This window comes from Danio rerio, chromosome 10, assembly GCF_052040795.2.
Source record: "Danio rerio strain M-AB ecotype USA chromosome 10, GRCz13ab, whole genome shotgun sequence".
NCBI lineage: Eukaryota > Metazoa > Chordata > Actinopteri > Cypriniformes > Danionidae > Danio > Danio rerio.
The window spans coordinates 30,557,801-30,580,577 of record NC_141030.1 but is presented as its reverse complement, the minus strand read 5'-3'; the positions used below and the strand labels follow the sequence as shown (position 1 = coordinate 30,580,577).

The 22,777-nt window shown below is 36.2% G+C and overlaps 1 protein-coding gene across 50 annotated transcripts in view; it reads right to left on the bottom strand.

The window, feature by feature from the left end:
* Positions 1–22,777, bottom strand: part of ehbp1l1b (EH domain binding protein 1-like 1b) — a 54,244-nt gene that overhangs the window by 19,856 nt on the left and 11,611 nt on the right. For 4 of the 50 annotated variants that reach the window (XM_087270730.1, XM_087270731.1, XM_087270745.1 and 1 more), the window contains exons 2-14: positions 22,211–22,268; positions 20,376–20,471; positions 20,215–20,268; positions 19,396–19,577; positions 16,531–16,670; positions 16,076–16,150; positions 14,698–14,964; positions 13,461–13,622; positions 13,116–13,271; positions 11,184–11,471; positions 9,717–9,776; positions 9,189–9,360; positions 7,028–7,714 (exon numbers count right to left, since the gene is read on the bottom strand). In XM_087270730.1, coding sequence (XP_087126856.1) covers positions 7,028–7,714; positions 9,189–9,360; positions 9,717–9,776; positions 11,184–11,471; positions 13,116–13,271; positions 13,461–13,622; positions 14,698–14,964; positions 16,076–16,150; positions 16,531–16,670; positions 19,396–19,577; positions 20,215–20,268; positions 20,376–20,471; positions 22,211–22,268 — 2,397 coding nt within the window. Of the gene's footprint in view, positions 1–1,847; positions 2,538–2,789; positions 3,141–4,023; positions 4,444–4,749; positions 5,131–7,027; positions 7,715–9,188; positions 9,361–9,716; positions 9,777–11,183; positions 11,472–13,115; positions 13,272–13,460; positions 13,623–14,697; positions 14,965–16,075; positions 16,151–16,530; positions 16,671–19,395; positions 19,578–20,214; positions 20,269–20,375; positions 20,472–22,210; positions 22,269–22,777 lie in introns of all 50 variants that reach the window. The other 46 variants (XM_087270735.1, XM_087270736.1, XM_087270752.1 and 43 more) reach the window with 23 other exon arrangements.

The following is a 22,777-nucleotide window of genomic DNA, read 5'->3' as shown; positions in this document are numbered from 1 at the left end:
TTACTCCAGTCTTCAGTGTCACAAGGTCCTTCATGAATAATTCTAATAAATCTATTTGAAACATTTCTTGGTATTTTTTATCAGTGTCAAAATAATTTTGGTTGCTTAATATTTTGAGGAAGAAAGGATTAATTTATGAATGTAAATAATTCAAAACAACACTAAGGGAATTTTCAAGAGTTCACACTTAGCTGATGATTGATTATAAAGCTAAGTTTGGCATGCTGTCCTAGGCAAAAGCCCTGAGCTTATAAGATCCCCAAGCCCTGGGCTCCCTCCAGTTTGTAGAGCGAGATGGGAGTTTGAGCTCAGGTAGATCTTGATGAATCCCCCGACATCAGATTTGCAGGGTATCAAGCGTATTTTAGCACGTGGGGGAGTAGATGCTGGTTTAGCCATTTCATCTTCTGCCATTTGACGGATCTTTTCTAACAGAACACTCTCCTCCGACTGGTCATCATTCTTTACACTTGAACTATCTGTGCTTTTAGAAGTCTCTAGGTGTCTTTCAAGTTTAGGAGAAGGAAATGGCCAAGGAACCACTGAGCTTCTTGGAGAAACATCCTCATTGACGTTTACATCTTGTGGTCTTTCTGAGGCGTCTACAATTAAGCTTTCTGATGCCTTGATGATGCTTTGTTTTTCAATTTCAGTGTTGATTATACAACACTGATTGATTGATTATAAAGCTAAGTTTGGCATGCTGTCCTAGGCAAAAGCCCTGAGCTTATAAGATCCCCAAGCCCTGGGCTCCCTCCAGTTTGTAGAGCGAGATGGGAGTTTGAGCTCAGGTAGATCTTGATGAATCCCCCGACTCGTTTATGGCTAATGACAGATTATAGTGATAGCTAGACGAGCTCTTAGTAAGTAGTATTTAGTGTCAATTTGGTATAGTCAATTGACTTATATAGCATGTTTTTGGACTGTCGGGGGAAACAAGGAAACCCACTTGAGCACGGAGAGAACATGCAAACTCCACACAGAAATGTTTACTGGTCCAGTAAGAACTTTTAACCAGTGACTTGCTGTGAGGCAACAGTGCTAATCACTGAGCCGTCGTGTCGCAGCCATGTTCTAGAAAAAGGAGGGAGGAGTGAGGGAGGGGATTCTTCAAGACGAAGATAAGTGCAGTAAGAAACTCTGGTTATTTATAGTACGGAATTGTCTGATTAGTGAATCATGTGTTATCTAATGCGGGACCAGCTGTGGTCAATCTTAAGCAAGTGGTCCTGTCGAATTTATTCATTCATTCATTCATTCATTTATTTTCTTTTCGGCTTAATTTCATTTCATTTTCTTTTCAGCTTAGTCCCTTTATTAATCCAGGGTTGCCACAGTGGAAAGAACTGCCAACTTATCCAGCATAAGTTTTACGCAGCAGATGCCCTCCCAGCTGCAACCCATTACTGAGAAACATCCATACACACTCATTCACACACATACACTACGGACAATTTAGCCTACCCAATTTACCTAAACCACGTCTTTAGACTTGTGGGGGACACCAGAGCACCTGTAGGAAACCCACGCAAACACGAGGAGAACATGCAAACTCCACACAGAAATGCCAACAGACCGAGCCGAGCGTATCCCGACCCATTTCTTAAAAGACTTGCTGACTATAGGACACAAAACACATTTAAAAGACACTGAGAACACAAACCCACAACATATATATCAGCTTGAAATAAATCCACAGTCACATCAGCCCTCGTCACAGACAGATACGAATAACGTAATGCAACTCCTGTCAGCCAGACGGAACATTGCCAAAATCGTGCCGTTCAGGTAAGGAGGGTAATAAAAATGAGGGCAGTGCAGGCAGAGAAAGCGTCCCATGCACTTACCCTCCGTCCATATATAGATCAGCAGACCACACTGTCCCTAAGTCTTCCTGACCCATTTCAAACTCCAGCTCTTCCTGTGACCCCTCTGACGCCGTTAAAGGCCTTAAATCCACTGCTGTTTTCTTGCTGTGCTGAAATTTCTCGTGTTCATTTCTTCCTGAGTTTTCTTGTATTTGTATCTCCTTAACGTTGGCCACCAAACCATCTGTTTCCACAATGCTGATGTTTTGCACTTCTTCCTTAACAGTTATGTCTTCTTGTGTGGTTTCCAGAGGTTTCTTTTCTTCATTTGACACCACAATTTCAGGTTTCAAATCTACTGTCATGCTTTGTTTAGGCGTCATTATTTGAGACTTCACATTTGTTGTTTTCTGTTCTGAAGGGCTTTCTTTATCATTAACGGATCTGGTTTGAGTTTCTCTGGCAGCCAGTTTTAGGCACTCCACCAGGCTCATGGCCACAGGCTCAGAGGTCTGTATATCTATCTGTAACTCGCCAGATGGCAACAAATCCTTGAACAGGTATTCCTGAGGCTCATCGACAGTTGCATGCTTAATTTTGGTGTCGCAGAAGGCCTCGGGAGGAAGAATTTCAACCACGGGTCCATCTTGGTTGTCCAAGATTGGGTCATCTTGAACATCTGTTTCTGCTTCGCTTGGCTGCTGTAGTATAGACGTCACAGTCTCATAACTAAAGGATGAGGACATTTAGATGACATAATTACATTGAACCAATAGTTTCCGTTCACAAAAAGCCAGCACTAGTTACTAATTCATCAAACAAGCAGGCTATGCTTCTCTCTACTATAGGACACCCTAACACTAGATGCAAAAGCTTTCTTGCAAATGCATGGTCACAATGACAACATTTATGTTTCAAAATACAGCCATGCAGATGCCAAGTCAAAGGAAACTCCACAAATCTCACATCCATCCCACTTACCCTTTATAAAGGACACCAAAAATCCCCCGTATGAAGCCTACAGATACATCCTCTTGATCAGAGTCATGCTCCTGTTTGCTTGAGTCCAGGTACTTGTCAGTTTTCACATCCAGGTCATGGCTGAGTTGGGTCTCTGAACACACATCTACAGACTTCAGGTCATCTTCAAGTTCATCTTGAGTTGTGCAAATAGTCTCACTGTCGGTTTTCACCATCTGCTTATCATCTGAATCATCCTTGTCTATTGTCTTTTCTATTTCCTGGCATTCTTGGTTAGTGTTTTTATGAGTGGAAATGAAGGAATCATCTTGCTCCTTAGACTTGATTTCTGATTTTTTCTGACCAAGTTGGCTGCCATGAACCAAAAGGTTTAAGTGACAAGAATAACCTTTAATCATCAAAATTCTCCCCCTCCCAGCAAGTAAAACAAATGCTTATTTCAAGAGATGCATTAGAAGCTCAGGCATAATGAACTGATAGATTGATGATGTGATGCTGAAATGATTAAAAATATCAACATACACAACTGTTAAAAACGTTTGGGGTCTGGAACATGTTCGTTTTTTACAAATAAGCAAAAAACTTCCACTGACCCCTAAAGCCTGGGTTTATACTTCTGCGTATACCCGGCGTAACCCACAGCGCATGTGTGTACAAGCACAAGCTGTGCATTTTTACTTTTGCGCGCTGTCACTGTTGGTCTGCATTAACACTTCCGAAATGCTAGTTGGCAGTGAGGTGTAAATGTTCCTCTGTGTCGAGTTTCTTTGCTGCTGTTTGGCTTTTCCTGAACACTTCCGGGATGTACAAGTGGCTCAAACTCGCTCATTTTGAGGCAGGAACCGGCGGACGTGCAACAACTTTAACTATGAGGTAAACTCAAAACAAAACTTTCCATCCGGAGCTCCTTCACGGGACTCCACACTTGTAAACAATCGCTCCATCAGGCTCGCACCATTCACACGGCTCTCAGTCCCGCCCAAACTCATCAGCGCTACCAAGCCTACCAATCACAGAGCTTGCGCTACGTGTCGTTGTGACGTGTAGTTACATTTTTGAGAGGTGCACGTCAGCGACGCGACGCGACGGCGAAGGGCTATGCGTCAGCGCCGTAGCATACACCGGCGTTTGACGCAGAAGTATAAATCAGCCTTAACGTTTAAACAGTAGTTCTTGCAAAGCATGCAATCCCCAATAGTCTCCACAAAACTCCATGCCTCGGGGGTTAACTTACCCCTTATCCAGAACCTCCTTCTCCAGTTTCAACTCGCCCAAGCTTACACCCTCATCACTGTTTTCTTTTGTTTTCTCCTCTACTGTGGCCCACAACACACTTTCTGCTTCAAACGTGACCTTTTTCCTTAAACTATTTCCGTAGGACTCTGTATCCAGAGACTGGTTGGGCGTCATAGGGCAAAGTTCCTCCAGATGTAGCGATGTCCTGTTGTCCTTTCCCTTTACAGAAGCAGCAGGGGAGATCACAGGAAGCGCAGGCTTCATACGGACCGGTATACTGACTTTAACAGCTTCTATTTTCTTCTCCTTAACAGACTCAGATGGCTGTGGTTTAAGGACAATGGAGGGTAGTGGCTGCTGGGACACTGGTTCACTTAAAATACAATTCTCAGCATCCTCAGAAACTGCTTTTTCATCTCTGTGAGGTAAGGAATAGGGTTTATGTCACTCTTTACCTACCTTGTTTTGACCAAAGCATGCAATAACGAGTCTCTATTCACACATGTTTGCCTATTAAAACACTGATGCAAATATGAAGCCAGTATCAGAAGCTTATATCCAAATCTTCAGTTTGTATGGCTTGCCAAATCCCACTCTCCTGTTAATAGTTGAGAGTATACAAACACCCCAAAACACACTTAAAATGATGTGTGGCAAAACTCATGCAAAACATGCAAGAATTTAATCATGGTCCATCATTAGAGACTATCAAAATATCTCTTACCCTGATTCTAAAGACTTTTTTGAGGATTTAGTTTCTAACTTTGGCATTTTCTGAGGTGTTTTGTGCTCATGTATCTCCTCATCTCTCAATGTATCCTCTTGATCTTGTACTTTCTCTTCCAGACAACTCCAGATTGGTACTTCGGCTTGGGCCTTTGACGGGAACTCCAACACTGTGTTGTCTGACTTCTTCACAATCAGCTCTGGTTTGGCAGGTTCACTGACTGCTGGAGTTTGTTCTGGGATGCATTTAAGAATTTGGAGGTCCAGGGATTGGGAATGAATGAGAGGAAGCTCTTTAGGCTGATCTGATTTAATATGGGCAGCCAGATAGAGACCAACGCTAGGACTTTCAGGTGTAGTGAAGACCATTTCATTTTGACTAAGTGCATTGAAGAAAAGAAAGAAAAAGAGACAGAAAGAAAAAAATGTTGTAAGAAACAAAGAGAAAGGAGCATTTAGTAAAGAAAAGTCAAGACATTGACTACGTTTACATGGACATCAGTCATTGAATTATTTGCCCTATTCTGAATAAGACAATAATATGATTAAGGTGTTTACTTGAATTGCATTTTGAATGTTCCTTTCATGATCCCGTTTTACATGTTATAGCACATATTTCAATTAAAGCCATTACATCACCACGCTATCCACCTTTCCATAGGAGTTTCCTGATTTTCAGGTGTTTCATTATTTATTTTTTTGACCTTAACTGCAGTCCGGCAGTTTCCCTTTCATTCAGGAACACTTTATTCATGCCCCCTGTGTGAGGTACTAGATTAGCGTATGAAGTAAGGACTGCTGGAAGAATGTTGTTTTAATGGTGTTTGATACTACACGGCCAATAGAACGAAAAAAAACCTCTGCATTTCATGATGTGTATGTCTGTGGTCCTTTACTGACTCAGTAGGTGCAGCTTTATAATGTTCGTTCAAACAGCCATGTGTGTATAGACTATCCTGTTACAAGATGCAGCGACAAGTCCGACATGACTGTAATAGTTTGATTAAGGTGTTTACATGTCTGTGCTGCACTACAATTATGCAAATAAAATCTGCATACTCCACATGTCTTAATTTGATTTCTGTTTAGTTCGAATATGTTCTTTAATCAAATTAAATTAATCAAAAATCGTTGTTTAAAGGTGAAGTCTTAATCAGAATATTGTCTTAATTGTATTAAAATTAGATAATTAGTGTCCATGTAAAAGAACTCAGAGTTTTACTCATATAGGCCTCCAGACTGTGACTGAATGGTCACATTTTGCATTTGTTTGAGTTTGTTACGGAGCTCTCTGATGCAAAATACAATTGAATTAATAAATGAAGCTGTGCCGTTATTTTCCACAACCTTGATAACAACGTGCAATAACATAGAATGCTTTTCTTTTAAATAATCACCATTATCATGGTTTTACAGTAGTTAACAAACCAGAAATGTAACAAGCAAAAAGGTGCATGGGATATTCATATCAAATTTTAAATGTGTTTAAAAGTTTTTATAACAAATTTCATAGAAACATAAAGCTAGGCTTCAATTTTTTCAGTATGGTAATGAGGTTATTATTATTCTTGTGCATGATGAATTACAAATGTACTAGTTTTGTTATTGAAAATAATTTACGTCTGGAATTCTCAAATCAAGTTACAAGTCAAGCTACAATGTGCATGTCAATTGCATGACAGTTTTAAAAATATTATTAATAATATTAGTGTTGTTGTCCCCATCTAAAGAACATAATGACACCTAACCTAAATTTAGCCTGACTGAAAAAAAAAAACACACTAACCTTCCAAGTTTATAAAAGTGGAGTCACATCCACCTAATACATTCAATACAACTGCCATGGTCTATTAGTACTCTGTACTGTATATGTGTACTAGCTGAAGTTAACTTTTCCAGAAGGATTTAGCAAGCTGTTTTAAACTCCTGAAAGAAATTCAAAACAAACTTTGTTTTGGCCTGAGTTTTGTCTTTCGATTTCACTTGAAGTATATCAGGGACTTCAGGAAGCTTCTGGAGAATTGATGTGGATGATGTAATTCTACATAAGTATAGTTCTGCGGTTGAGGGAGAAGATACACAGACCTATCTGTTCATACTGCACCAGTCAAATGCCTTATCTATAAAACAGTTGCTATTCATGACACTGAAGTGAGTTTTATAAGCTTAACTATTCAAATAAGCTTCATTCGAGGACAGATATGGAATAACTGAAACTGGAAGTGGCTGAAAACCGGAAAGTTCATGTATTTGGGAGTGTAACACAACAAACTCACCTTTCCTCAATTATTAAATTGTTGTCCAGATCATCCTTATGGGATTGTTTTTCTCTCAAATTCCCACTGGTATTAGATGTAAGGACTTCTTCCATCAACACTTGAGTCTTTTCCTTATGATCATCTTGTGATGAACTAGATAATACGTTGGGAGCATTTTGCTCTAAATTGGTAACCAAAGCGGAGGCAAATTTCTTGATGATTTTGTCCTCGTCTGACTTGTTGAGGTCAGCACAAAGTAAAGTACCCGTCAGTTCATTCGGTTCCTCTTTCAAAACAACTTCCTCTGCTGAGTCATTTTTTGTGCTTTCTGTTTTCTTCAGTAAGTCATCAGTGGTTAGTGAAAAAGTTTGAACCTGACTGGACTGCATTTGTTTTTCACTGTCAGTTCTGAGGGGCTCTTTCTCAGGCTGTTTCTCAAATGTAACGTCTTTGATGAGAGGCTGAGAGGTCATGATCACTTTATCATAATCAGCCATTTTAAAATCTGGCTCTTCCTCAGCCAATGGTGGTTTCTCTGCAATAAAAACTGGCTGTTTTTTCTCCATTTGAGTGGAAACTGCAGATGAAAGAGGTTTTGTTGCTGGACTTGAGAATGGATGAGGAGAAGGAAGAGTCCTAATGTCCAGTTCCTCAGATCCGGAAGTTTCCACAGGCTGTCCTCCTGATGATGATTCAAGACCAAGACTGGGAGACAAAGATATTTGGTGTCAAATGTGGCAAAATGTTGGGTAAGAGTCCACAGAGCATGGTTGGAATGGTTAGTTAGATGCAGGTTTTCCATATTTGCGATGCATCAATGTTAGTGGTGAAAACAGGACAAGCAGGATTAATGCAGGATTGGAGTTTTGAGGGGAAGCTATGGAGGATGGATGGTGTAGGCAAATGTCTTGGTCTGTTTATGATAGGCTGATGAACTGTACATGTCAACTTACACTAACCCTAAACTAACAGTCTACTTATAATCTAATGAATATTAGTTGGCATGTAGATGCAATGTAATTTAAATTCAGTAAACGAACCAAAATAAAGTGTGACCGACCGTTCTTTCTTAAACTGGAACGTTAAGTCCACACTAAAGGCTTAGTTACTACTAGCTAGTTTGTAACTAAATTTATTTGTACTTCGGTTGCACCACATGTTCTTAAGGCAAACTATAGTCAGTAGGTCATAAACTCTCTGTAAAAAGTCATGCGTAGTCGCATTTAATGACGTAATATCCAATCCATTTAAATCATTAAACTGCTTTAAAATTCTGCAACTAATGCATCTATATATTACATTACAGTCAGTCACTAATAACAGACGATGCACATACCTGCATCGTCAGCCATGAATGCACATGAAAAACACAAAGTTATCAAATCATTCTTCATATCATAAACTCTTCTTTCACAAACCGAAAAATACAAGATTTGGAAGGAAATTATGGCTGAGAGTAGAGGGAGATCATTCTTAATTGTCATCGCGAGCTCTTCTATGTAAACTAATCTCGCTGTCATCTCTTTTCTACCATTATACATCAGGTGATGCTGCCGTAAATATTTAGTTGGAACTTATCGTTATGTCGTGCAACACAAAAATATTTGTTCACTTTATTTTGATGGTCCGTTTGTTGAATTTAAGTTACATTGCATCTACATGCCAACTAATTCTCATTAGATTATAAGCAGACTGTTAGGTTGGAGTTAGTGCAAGTTGACATGTACTCGCAAAGTTTCTCATAGTCAGTTAAATGCCAGTTGAAGGAGCATATCAACAGATATTAAGCACACAGTCTACTAATACTTAAAAGGACCATCAAAATAAAGTGTTACCGAATATTTAGTAGTGCATAAATTGAGTACCTTTAAGTCACATCTAAGCTATGTTTTAACTTACGCACTGCTGGTGCAACTGTAACCATTAGCTTTCATAGTATTTGTTTTTTTTCTATTATGGTTGCCAATGGTGGTTTTTCAAAATAACATCTTTTGTGAAAAGAAACTCATAAAGGTTTGAAATCACTTGAGGGTGCATAAATAGTGAGTACATTTTTTTTTTCTGGGTGAACTATACCTTTAATTGTGATCATATGAAGACTAACAAACATTCATAAATAAAGACTGATGTTAGTAAAGTTCTTCATGACAGAACATAAAACCAATATTTAAATGCTCACCTTTTTACAGCCATGGCAGGTCTGAGCTCTTTTCTTTCTGTGCTGTTGGTTTCAGGTTGAGAGAGCGAAGAAGATACTTGTTGATTGGCAATGCTAATGCTGCTGACGGTCCGAGATGAGTGATGCTGCTCGTTTTTAGGTTCAGAGTTCTTCGCTTCTTCAGCAAGAATATCTGTAAAACATGACACAAACTGAAACAGAACCATATTTTCTGAATATTTTCATCATTAAAGGGATATTTACCCAAAAATGAAAATGCTGCCATCATTTACTCACTCTATACTTGTTCAAAACCTGTTTGATTTTCTTTCTTCTAATGAACACAAAGAAAGGAATACTGGAGAATGTTGGATAAAATGCTATTTACTTCTATGGGATATTTTGCTCCTACTATGGATGTTACTACTAATGCATCCTTTCCCCAACATTCTTTACCATATCTTGTTTTGTGTTCATCAGAAGGAAGGAACTACTTGAGTGTAAAGAAATGGTGTAGCTAGACAGTTTTATATTGTAACACTTTTTCACCTTGTAGAAATGGATTTGTTTGATCCTCCTCTGTAAGTGTGTTGAGCTCTCTGGGTAAATCTGAAAATCATATAATATTCATTAAGTGAAGTTTCACAAACTAATTTTGAGAGGAGCACGTGATATGATTGATCACTGCTGGTCTCTCATCTACAATCAATAGTTAGCCAATCAGATTTATCCAAACTTACTATAAGTAGCCAAGCTAAAACTACTCCCTTATCTTCGTTTTCAAAAGAAACACCTCCATCTACCCCATCTCCTCCTTTCCTCCTTTACCAGGAGGAGCTCTCAAGAACTACCTGATCTCGTACTCCCCTTACATGCTCATCAACCAGATGGGAGCCCTGGGCTCAATTATCTACGAGCTTATGGTTCTCTTCCAGGACAGCATTCCAAACCTGCTATTATTATCAAGCAATATCTAAGTGTGAACTCTTGAAAAAACAGGTAATAAAATATTTTTAAATATATATATCATCATAAAATTTTTAGGAAATTTTATTTATTTTTTCATTCATTTGTTTTACTAATAAGGTGGGACTATCCAGAACAACATGACAAAACATCTTTATTTGCTTTATTTAAGACAAACCCAAAATGATAGAGATTAAATTTAGGATACATCTAAACAAATGTTTAAAAAAATGGACTAAAATTGTATTATTTGTAACGGCAGTATTAGGAGTAGTACTTGGCACTGTAAAAAAAAAACAAGTAGTTGACTTTCGTTAAAACATTTGAGCAAACCTATTGGTAAGCAATCAGTTTTTAAAGCGGAAAGTAAACACTTTGCCTTAAAGTAAATTACTATGTGGATAATTATATATAATACAAAATGCAAGTTACAATGGGTTTACTCACATTTACTTTACTCACAAGTAAAGTAACTATTAGCTTTCTACAGTGTGGTGCAACTTTCAAAGAAGCACTATGCACCTGCTCGCATCCGGTTCTGTAGTCCACTATGAGACTGGTTTCAGATTTGTGGCAAACATTTGCAATATTTTCCAAAAGTCAATAAACTTTATCACAAAATGACAGCTTTTAACCAATGTTGTGTGGGTAAAAAAAATTTTCAGAGCAAGTCTTTCCACAAATTATGCTGACAGATGTTAGTAAGTATACATGTGTATGTATAGCAACCACAGCACTAGCCATTACTTTTATCCAGCCATTAATGGCAAGGAAAGACAGTTATATTTGGGTGAGGCCACGTATGAACTTTTTCTGCACATGCAAATAATGTCACCATTTTCACAAATCATGTTTGTGTAATTTACTCAAAGATGAAAGCGGTATCATTTTTAAAAATACACTTAATGCATGTTAAAACCCATTTGCGATAGTTTGATGTTTGTTAGGCACCAAACACCAATATGTAAATAACCAACTAAAATGCATAAATCACTTTTTATTTTTAGTTATTTTTTAGCTTGTTCTTATTTTTAAAGCAAGCGATAGTACCTGACTGAGCCGAAGAAGATTGTGGTGAACAGCAGGGGGCAGATGCGAGGGCATCAGTGGACAAGATAGGAAGAGAAGAGGAAGAAACTGCTGGGGTAAAAGTGACTGGCAGTGGGAAGGAGAGGGAGGAAGGTGAAGGTGGCTTGGGAAATTGACCAGAAGAATAACGGGTTTCGCACAAGGCTTCAAGGTCTGGTTTGCTTAGCAGAGGAACAGGGGTCACAGATTCATTTAGAGAGACAGTGAAAAAAGGAGATGCAGACACTGCCGTCATCTGTTCATTTAGATCTGAGAAAGAGAAAGAACATATATGCACATGGGTTCAAGAGAAACTTTGGTTTTTAAGCAACAAAGCAAGGTTTAATTCAAATGTAAAATCAGTTCTTCTTAGTATTTGGACATGTTCTTTCTATTTTTATTTTATTTATTTTTTTAGCAAAATGCACGACTTTCAAAGCATTTACAATTTACAGAAATGTCATTTAGTGTACAAGTTATATATATATATATATATATATATATATATATATATATATATATATATATATATATATATTTTTTTTTTTTTTTTTTTTTTTTAATTTTTTTTTATTTAACAAAAAATGCCATTGCACTAAATCAATAATAATAATTAACATTTTATGAATAATGATTAAAGTGTAACAAAACAAAATATTTATTTATATTAAATGAACATTTTGTCACCTTAGAAATATAAGGATCTGTCTGACATTTTTGTCAAAATTAAGGTATTCCCATATTTTTATTCAATGAAATCTTATTTACATCATGTGATTTTTTTATAAGCTTTTTACATTTTAAAAAACAAATGGATAAACAAATGAACTCTAGCTTGGCTCTATAAGGTTCTTTCTTTTTCAGTATTTTAATTGCAATCAGGACGGCTCCGTTGACAGCAAGAAAGACCAGAAAAAAACACAAAATCAGTCGACTAAATAATGCTGCACAACACAAAATTGAGAAGAACCCTGAAGCTGAATATGTGTGCAAATGTGATGATTTTAAAACATTTTCTGACTTTGATATGAAATGTTAAATTTTACATTGTTGAAAAAGAAACAGGTACTAAAAAATGTAATATATTAATTGTGTAATATTTTTATAAGTATATGTAAAGTCAGTGAAACATTTGCAGTGATTATTAAACTTTGTTAAACAACTCTTTTGCTCATTGTTTTCTTTAAAAGTCTTTAAATTTGATATTAAGCATTGAAGGGGAAATGCTTCATTTAATTCACGGGGCAAATAATTCAATAAATATAATTCAATAATTCATATAAAGCATAAAAGTCAATAAATATTGGCATATTACAAACATAAAATTAACATCTGCACTAGACAAAACATTTAGGACAGTCTTGTATGGTTAATTTGAACAAGGAAAAAATTAATCCTAAAACATTAAATCAATGTGATAGAAAGCAAAAATGTAACTTTCTCAAGCATCAACATATTGTTACAACACCCATTTTTTTATTAAATGAATCAGCAGACTAATTGTAATCTTGAAAAGTAATGCTTCAATGAATGATCTGCCAGATAGAACCTTACAATTACAAGCAGAAAATGTCTTATTAGATTTAGAAGGTTCTATCTGCATTTGCCCTGTTTCTTTTACTCCAATTTGCAAATGTAAGAGAAATTTAATCATTTACAATTAGAGAACTTTTAGGGCCTCTGTCATGTTAATGTGTGAAACAGAACTGTTGCACACATACTGTTTGCTATATGGAGTGCAAAACCTTTGAAGCTCAATATCACAAAATCATTTAGAACGCAGATAGAACCTTATAATTCTGAGGTGACGACTTGGTGAATGTGAGCAATTGTGTTTATCATATTTCATTAAGTGTGATTGCACTTTAGTAACACTACATCTGTTTCCATGCAGTCTGGAGGATGTCTCAATACCTGGCACAGTGCCAGCAGATGGACGCTTAAGCGTGTCGGAGAGCGAGAGCGAAGAGGTTTTGGGCTCGAGGAAGGGGACTGGCGTGGGGGAAACAGGGCGAGCACCGGGCACAATCTTGGGCTTAAAAACATTGGCACGAGGTGCTCCAAAAGAATCTGAGGCAAAAGTTCAGTGACACAAAAAAGGACGCAGACCACGTAAAAGAAGAGGATTAGTCAGAGAGGCAAGAAAAGTGAGAACTTAAGAGAAACTAAGAGGAAACGATTCTTCCCCAAAGCCATCTTCAGGTTTCATTCAGCGTCAAATCAGAAACAGATGTACAGTAAACAGTAAAAACTCTGTACCTTTCACAAGTACATCAGGAGGAGAGGGAGGCTGAGGGAGGAAAGGATCCGATGGAGAAGACAGAGAAGCCCGAGGGAGTTTGAGCAGAGGATAATCAGAGGTCACGGGGCCCTCTGGAGGCCCCTCAGAGCCCGACAGCCTTCTTGGGAAAGACACTGGAGCTGGACACAATCACAGAGGGGAAAGCAGATGGAGAAACAATAGGCTTGGTTTAGAAATACACAGATGCATAAGTGCTGTTTTTACTATTATATAATGTTGTTTTTTTACTGGCATTGATGGATTCATGAAAACATCTATAGAACCATTTAGACATATAGATGTTCTTCTGAGTGAAAAAAAAAAAACATTGTTTAGTTTTTAAAATGTTTTTCCCACTAAAAAAATATAGTTTTTTAGAACTGTTTACTAAAAGATTTTTTGGGGAACCAAAATGGTTCTTCTGTGGCAACAGCAAAAACAGATTAGATTTTGAACGTTAATTTCTTTAAAAACTCACACACACACGCACGCACGCATGCACACACAGCTGCAAAACACAGCTGTCATTCTTTTTAACTGAATCGTTGTGACTCTTATACTGTCCAGTGTGCGTGTGGCCATAGTGAATTTCACTTCTCAGTTCTACGCAACAATTTCTTTTGCACCACATACACAAGTAGAAGCACGCCATAGTTATCAAAACAGCATGTAAAATTACAGATTGCAATTTAATCAACCTGCATGACTCTATCACAATTGTTGTTTTAGCAAAATGCAAGCTGACATTATCAAGTATGTCACACACTATCTGTGCAAAAACAAAAACATGTCTTAAAAGTCTAAAGGCGATCAGTGTGTTAAAGCCATATAATAATACGTTTCGAAAGCAAAGAAGAGTTCCTCTATGGGTTTCTTGTTTTTTTTTTTATTAATAAGCTATAATTAAGTATCATCACACAAGCAAGAGGGTTGTTTTCCATAATATCACAAATAATAATCAATTCAGAATTGTCAGAATTTTATATGCATAATTTAGTTTGTCTATTTGTCTATTTGTTATTTAATTTGTTAGCAAATTCAGGATCCTATGATGAACAGAAAAAAAAAATCCTAACTAATGCATTTTCTTTTGTAATGCATCTCCTTGCTAAATACAGATCTTTCTGACCAAGTAAACAAGTGTAGTTATTGTCCTGCTTTCATCAGAAAAGAAGATTGTTGACAGAAACACTATACTACACTGTACTGTGGTACCTGAGCCAGGGGAGGGCTGGAAGATTTTAGGCAATGCTGGAGGGAGTGAACCGGCAGTGTTTTGCTCTGTGTGGGGGTCAGGTAGAGCCTGTGGCAGGGCAATAGGTGGTGGACGTGGAGGTCTGGTGCGGGCGGGTGAGGGCATGGTGCGAGGGGTTGGACTAGGTGGAGTGGGTAAAGGTGGACGTGATGGTAGGTCAGGTTTATGGACAGTGGTAGACGCTGGTCGGGAGAGGAGGCCAGCAGAAGGCCTCTCTTTACCACTGACTGAGGTTAGGATGAAAAATGGAGAATATAATACAGCAAAGGAGAGAAAGAGAAAAGAAAAGAGCAGGTTGAGGGAGAGAGATGAAGCAAAAGAGATAAATGAGGTATGTACCATAAAATACATTTAAAGGATTTGTTCACCCAAAGAAGATTATGACATGTTTATTTTCATCACCTCACGTTATTCCTCATTTGAATACTATAGTTTATATATACAGTTGAAGTCAGAATTATTAGCCCCCCATTTGAATATTGTTTTCTTTTTTAAATATTTTACAAATGATGTTTAACAGAGCAAGGACATTTTCACAGTATGTCTGATAATATTTTTTCTTCAGAAGAAAGTCTTATTTGTTTTATTTCAGCTAGAATAAAAGCAGTTTTAAATAAAAAAAACATTTTAAGGTTACTAATATTATTAGCCCCTTTAAGCTATATTTTTTCGATAGTCTACAGAGCAAACCATCATTATACAATAACTTGCCTAATTACCCTAACCTGCCTTCTTAACCTAATTAACCTAGTTAAGCCTTTAAATGTCACTTTAAGCTGTATAGAAGTGTCTTGAAAAATATCTAGTCAAATATTATTTACTGTCATCACGGCAAAGATAAAATAAATCAGTTATTAGAAATGAGTTATTAAAACTATTATGTTTAGAAATGTGTTGAAAAAGATCTCTCCGTTAAACAGAAATTGGAGGAAAAAAATAAACAGGGGGGCTAACAATTTTGACTTCAACTGTATGTTTAATGAAATTCTAACTAAAATTCTAAATAAAATATTTAAAATTGCCTTTTATGTCCATGGATAAAAGCAAATAAACAAAAAACATGAGGGTTCTGACAAAAACATGATGATAAGTGGGTTGTAATGGGTGAACATCTCCCTTTAAATTGTAACAATTTAATGAAATCCATAAAGAAATGCAAGTTATAGCAATGAAGGACGAAGAATGAACATGAGAATCATATTTCTTTTAGAAATATTTCAATGGAGCACATTAATTGTATGTGGTTTTTATCTAAAGTTGAATTTAAATGACATTAAAGTGATCAGACAGAGAGAAAACAAGAGAGAACATGCAAAGAGCATATGTAAATGTAAGTACCTGCTGCTGAAGGGCTCTTAAAAGACGCAGGTCTCTTTTCTTGGAAGCGTGTTGATCGAAGAGAAAGGTGAGGTGCTGAGAGTGAGAGAAAGACAGAAGGAAAAATTCTAGTATGTGAGGAAGTAAGAGTTACTATAGTAAAAGAAATTACACATGCATCAACTGTGAACCGTAAAAAAAAAACAAAAAAAAAAACTGTGAACCGTGCAAGAGGAAAGAGGATTAATGATATGAGAACAAGAATACAGGGTATACAGAGTATGCATTTGACCGCGCATCTATTTTATTGCAAATTCTATCATAGCACTATTACAGTTTGCAATAGAATCTTAAGTATTTAAAATCATTATATCCTTCTTCAAATCATAACATTTATGGTCTTTTCAAAATCCAATTTGAATTTGAATTCATGCTGTATGCATTTATTATTATGCTGTTGTTGTTTTAAATAATACCTGGAGCTGCAGTGCTGAGATTGATACCAGTGCTGGATCTCTTATCCTCCTCTTCATCGCTCTCATTAAAGTCGTCCAGGTTCCCAATGTCTGTTGGCTTTACACTCATCAGACTGGCGAGACTCTGCATGTCCTCATCCCTGCAAAGGAAACCCATCACTGGTCAACTATTGGAGTCATTATTAAGTTTATTTATCAAGAGGTGTTGCGACAAGACATCACTGAACCTGTTACTGTGTATAGAGCTTTTCACCTTGAGATAAAACCAGAGATATCGTCACTCCAAACACTGCATTTCTTTCCTACCTTTATTGTCCAAAAAGTATAGTCAGGATAAACTTGAAGGTTCAGTTGGCAAAATAAAATAAGAGAGCTATAAACACGTCACATGCTGCATTCTTCCAATCAACACTAATATGCAAATAAGGAGGTTAACTCAGGGTTTACAAGTAAATGTGTGTATTGTTAAAATATTGTTAAAATATTATTATAAAATATATTGCTCAGGATTACATGGTAATGTCCATGTGAAAGAAAAAATTACAATGTATGTTTACATTGTTATTTTTTAGGTAAACAATACATTTAAAATGAAAAGTTAACCCACTGAAAAAGATCGGAGATCTTCAAACAAAGTCTGACCGTTAACTGCTGATTCACTATGAAGGAATGGTGTGGAAAAATAAAGCCCCATCCCCTTCTTAATATTTTGTTTCAGTTGGAAGTAGATCAACATACAAAAAATCAAAGTTTCAGAAACTTCTGGTTCCCACAGACTTTGAATCTGGGTAAATTATGTGCAGTATGAAACATTAGTCAAGGTAATCCAGGATTCTTTAACCAAAGATTTACAACGACCCACGGTTAACAAGTTCAAACATTTTTTATTTATGTCTTCACTCCTCAAAGTTATATGAAGTCAGACAGGTATTTTAGAGCTTGCCAGGTTGTGATTCCACTCACTGGCCACTTTATTAGATGCTAGTATCAGGCTTTTGCCTTCACAACTGCTTTAATTTTGGTTGCATTGTCAGTATTTGCAGCACGTGTTGTCAAGCACATGCTTTCCTAATTTGAAGGTTTATTTAGTTGTGGCCTGGTTTCACAGATATAAGCCCCTTTCACACATACAGACCTTTCCTGAAAATTGCCGGCAATTTTCCGGAAAGCTTGTATGTGTGAACAGGTCCATATACCGGTAAAGTCGTTCCGGAAATTTTCCAGATAATTACCGGTATCACTGTGTGAAAGGGGCTATAGTTTAGACCAGTGTTTCCCAACCCTGTTCCCCGAGGCACACCAACAGTACATATTTTGGATGTATCCCTTTTCTGACCCATTAATTTCAGGATTTTGATTCTCTTCTTATGTTCTAATGAGTTGATTCAGGTGTGTTTGGTTAGAGAGAGGTTGAAAATGTGTACTGTTGGTGTGCTTTTAGGAACAGGTTTGGGAAACACTGGTTTAGACTAAGCCAGGAGTAGGCCATATCTCATATAGGAGCAATGTTTAAAAATGTTTCATCATTATCGGTATCAATCATGAGACTAATCAAATGCACTGATACAAAGATTAGTTTGTTCTTCCACTTGAAATAGCTCAGACATACAATTTGGAGTAGGCTTAAGTCATGTCTGTGAAACTGGGGTTTAATGTTTTCTTTAATTGCAGATCAATGAGCTCTCTCTGCCACTATAAACACTTAAAGGGGTAGTTCATCCAAAAATGACAATTATGTCACTTTATAATCACTCTTCACTTCTTCAAAACCTATTTGAGTTTCTTTCTACTGTTGCACACAAAAAGATATGTTTTGAAAAATGTTGCTTGCTGGCAAGCGAGGCAGTGGCGCAGTAGGTAGTGCTGTTGCCTCACAGCAAGAAGGTCGTTGGGTTGCTGGTTCGAACCTTGGCTCAGTTGGCATTTCTTTGTGGAGTTTGCATGTTCTCCCTGCCTTCGCGTGGGTTTCCTCCGGGTGCTCCGGATTCCCCCACAGTCCAAAGACATGCGGTACAGGTGAATTGGGTAGGCTAAATTGTCCGTAGTGTATGAGTGTGTGGGTGTGAATGTGTGTGTGGATGTTTCTCAGAGATGGGTTGCGGCTGGAGGGGCATCCGCTGCGTAAAAGCTTGCTGGATAAGTTAGCGGTTCATTCCGCTGTGGCGACCCCGGATTAATAAAGGGACTAAGCCGACAAGAAAATAAATGAATGAATGGTTGCTGGCACCAGTTGACTTCCATAATACTTATTTCCTACTATGGACACCAATGACTCCGGGCATTCTTCAAAATATCTTCTTTTTTGTTCAACAGAAGAAAGAAACTCCTAAAAGTTTAATCCCACATGAGGGATAATACATGATGAGGTCACATGGGTGAACTATCCCTTTAAACAGATGTACCTAAAAGTGGCCATTGACTGTATATCAATCATTATGAACACATTTTTTAAAAATGAAATTGATAAACTGAGACATCACATTTCATATAGATGCACTAAAGGAATTTAGGCACAAACTTCTCTTGCATTACTTCACCCGTATACAAGTTCAAACAGCACAACTTTACAGGCTCAGACTGTGATTTGAGAGTTTGCTGCATTGTTTTGGAAAATTCTGCTCTGCTTCTTGACCTTCAAATGTCAGAAAAGAAACCCACCCCAATGTTCAACATCAAACTCCCTGCAGTTTTGCTTGTCAGATTCAATCCTTCTTGAAGTATTTAACTATTAAGAAATGGGTCGTCTTTTTGTTTTTTCTTCTTTTCCATACTTTTCATGCAATTCAGTTTTGCTGCAGTCACATTTTGACATGCTGTGGTCAGATTCCCACATGATTGAATTAGTAAATAAAGCAGTGGACTCACGTAGCTTTCCCCTCCTTGAGGAACACACATGATAAAGACAGCTTCAGTGTGGCCTCCACCACTTTCACTGACAGAGGCTTCATTTTGAGCATCAGGTCTGTCTGCGAGTGTGTGGCACTGGCAAACTTCTTCATGTTCAAGTCCACAGATGCCAACACTTTCCGACTGCCCTTTGCCGTCTCCTGCAGCACATTATACAAGTTTAACACAGTATAACGGAACTTTGAGAATAATTACATGTATTATTTTCACGATATATTTGCACAGTACATTTTCTACAAGAATTGTTCATAAAAAAGCATTTAAATATAAACATTAAAAAGCATTTAAAATGTTTAAAAATACATATGGTATACTTATTTTATATTTAATAATACTGATACTAATAATAATATAAATATTATATTATTATTGTCATTATATTATACAATTTATATTAAAAATAAATAAACAAATAATAATATTAATAATAATAAAAATAATAACAACAACAACAATATAATAATTATAATTATAATAACAACATAATAGTAATATTAAAAATAATAATTATAATTACTATTATCATTATTATCATTATTAAATAGTACGATTATTAATAAAATAAATAATAAAATTGATGATGATAATAATAATGATAACAATATAATAATAATAATAATAATAATAATAATAATAATAATAATAATAATAATAATAATGAACGCAAATAAAAAAATAGATTGTTAAAAAAAATTCATTCATTCATTTTCCTTTGGCTTAGTCCCTTTGTTTAAAAAAAACAACTAAATTTAAATAATCATTTACGAGGGCACTTACATTCTCAATAAAAAATGTCCACTCTTTGTCTTCAAACTCATCTGCATGTGGATCCTGTGAAAAAAAAATCTAAAATTATAATACTGTTTAGCATCTATGTGGCTGTATCTTTAACATGTTGCATATGGCATGGATTAATGCATTATATTAATATGTCCTACCCTGTAGAGTGTGACTGTAATGTCCACATTCTCGGGAACGGGCCAAACCACCATTCCCCTGTAAGGATTTTTGATGCCTGGCTGCCATGAATGAAGCTTACAAGGAAAGAAAAGACATTTATAATGATCACTGTAAGCACCTGCAAATCACTGCAAACAAAGACATGGTTATAATAATAATAATTCAAAATGTCAGAAAACTATTACATCTGAAAGCTTGGGAAGAAAGTCTAGAAATAATCTAACCAAATATATACTAACTTGCTATGCACACACAGATATACAAAAATGGCATGTGTTTATAACATATTGAACATAACTATGATTTGAAATACACTGAAAAATCTTAAGGGCAAGTCAAATGTCTACTTTAAAGTTTTAAATAGCTTTTATGAAAACAAAATGCAAAATATGAGATAAAATGTTCCATAATAATAATAATAATAACCATCAATATATTTATGTAAAAATTAAACATCACACTTATTATGACCTGCAAATAGTAACATTTGATAGATAATACATGATCATACTAATTGTATCATATTTTAAATACCCAAAAACCTCTTACTGACAAATAAGTAAAACCTAGTGTTGTTTGAAGGCTAGTGGTAAAGTGTAAAGATATACAGCTACCACCATTAAATGAGACCTATTATGCAAAAATCACATAGTGTTTAAACACAGTTGTGTACCTACATAGTGTGAATATATCCAGCCTCTATTAGTGAAAATTTATTAAATCAGTTTTTTTTATAATCACAAGTGATTAAAACAGTCTGCAGAAACACTTTGATTGACATTCTCCCTTTGCACATGTCATCAAATGGGAAAGCTCCGCTCTCATTAGCATAGACAGCCCTGAGTTAGAAGAAGCCACTTTGCTGGCGCTATGCTGACATATAGATGTTTGTAGCTCCGCCCTCTTTTGAAAAGTCTCCAAATTAGCACAATTTGGATCAAAAACTAAAAGGGGCAGTTTCAAAGAGTTACATAAAAACATTTTAGTGTTATAATGACCTGCAACTTCACATACACACTCTAGGGGCTTAATATGTCCTCTTTAATTAGTATAATAATTAGTATTTTAATGTGTTGCTAAATAATCAGTAGGTAAATATTTGACTGAATGATATTTTAGTGGATGTTTCCTGTAAATCATGGTAAAATATGACATGATTCATTATTATATAACACCTTTTATTATATATAACCTATTATATAACACTAATCTCCTGAAAAAACATTATGTGTAGAGTTGAAGTCAGAATTATTAGCCCCCCTGTTTATTTTTTTAAATTTAGAGATTTTTAACACATTTTTAAACAATAGTTTCAATAAATTCTAATAACATAATAGTTTTAATAACTAATTTCTAATTACTGATTTATTTTATCTTTGCCATGATGACAGTAAATAATATTTGACTAGATATTTTTCAAGTCACTTCTATCCAGTTTAAAGGTAGGTTAATTAGGTTAATTTGGCAGGTTAGGGTAATTAGGCAAGTTATTGTATAATGATGGTTTGTTCTGTAGACTATCGAAAAAGTATAGCTTAAAGGGGCTAATAATATTAGTAACCTTAAAATGTTTTTTAAAAGAAATTCAAAACTGCTTTTATTCTAGCCAAAATAAAACAAATAAGACTTTCTCCAGAAGACAAAACATTATCAGACATATTGTGAAAAGTTCCTTGCTCTGTTAAACAGCATTTGGGAAATATTTTAAAAAGAAAAAAAATTTAAAGGGGGGCTAATAATTCTGACTTCAACTGTATATTTACATGTATTATTTATGCATTTATTCACAATTAAAGCTCGCTTTTCTTTGTACCTTGGAGCAAATGCGTCTGTTCCTCCTGGTCCACACCACTCTCAGTTTGTCTGGTTGCCTATAAAAGAATTGTAGAAATGTGCTGAGTGGAAGTTGAATAACGTGTTTTTAATGACTATTGATGCAGACTTCTACAACCAGACCAACACTTTTCCTAGCATGCTTAAAATAGCAGCATGTAAATATAAAGCCTATATGAAAAATGATCCTGAAAAAGCCACAGTGCCATTGTGTGTGTGTGTGTGTGTGTGTGTGTGTATGTCTCTCCACAGAAAGCTACAGGCAGAGCTTGTGATCTTGTCTCCCAGTGTTTCCCAGAAGCAGAAACGGAATCAATAGATGCTGCCAACTGATTCAAAGCAACACAAAACACCAGCACATGATGCAAATCCTCGCATTCAAGACCAATCCAGACTGAAGAAACGTTCTGTTTGCAAAACGAGCACCACAAACAAATAACTGATTGAGGCATGAAACTTGTTGCCAAATTAAACCAATTTCAATGTCCGCTGGAACATGTGCTATCGATTACTGCACTGCTACCACGTGAAGATGTATAAAAAGTCA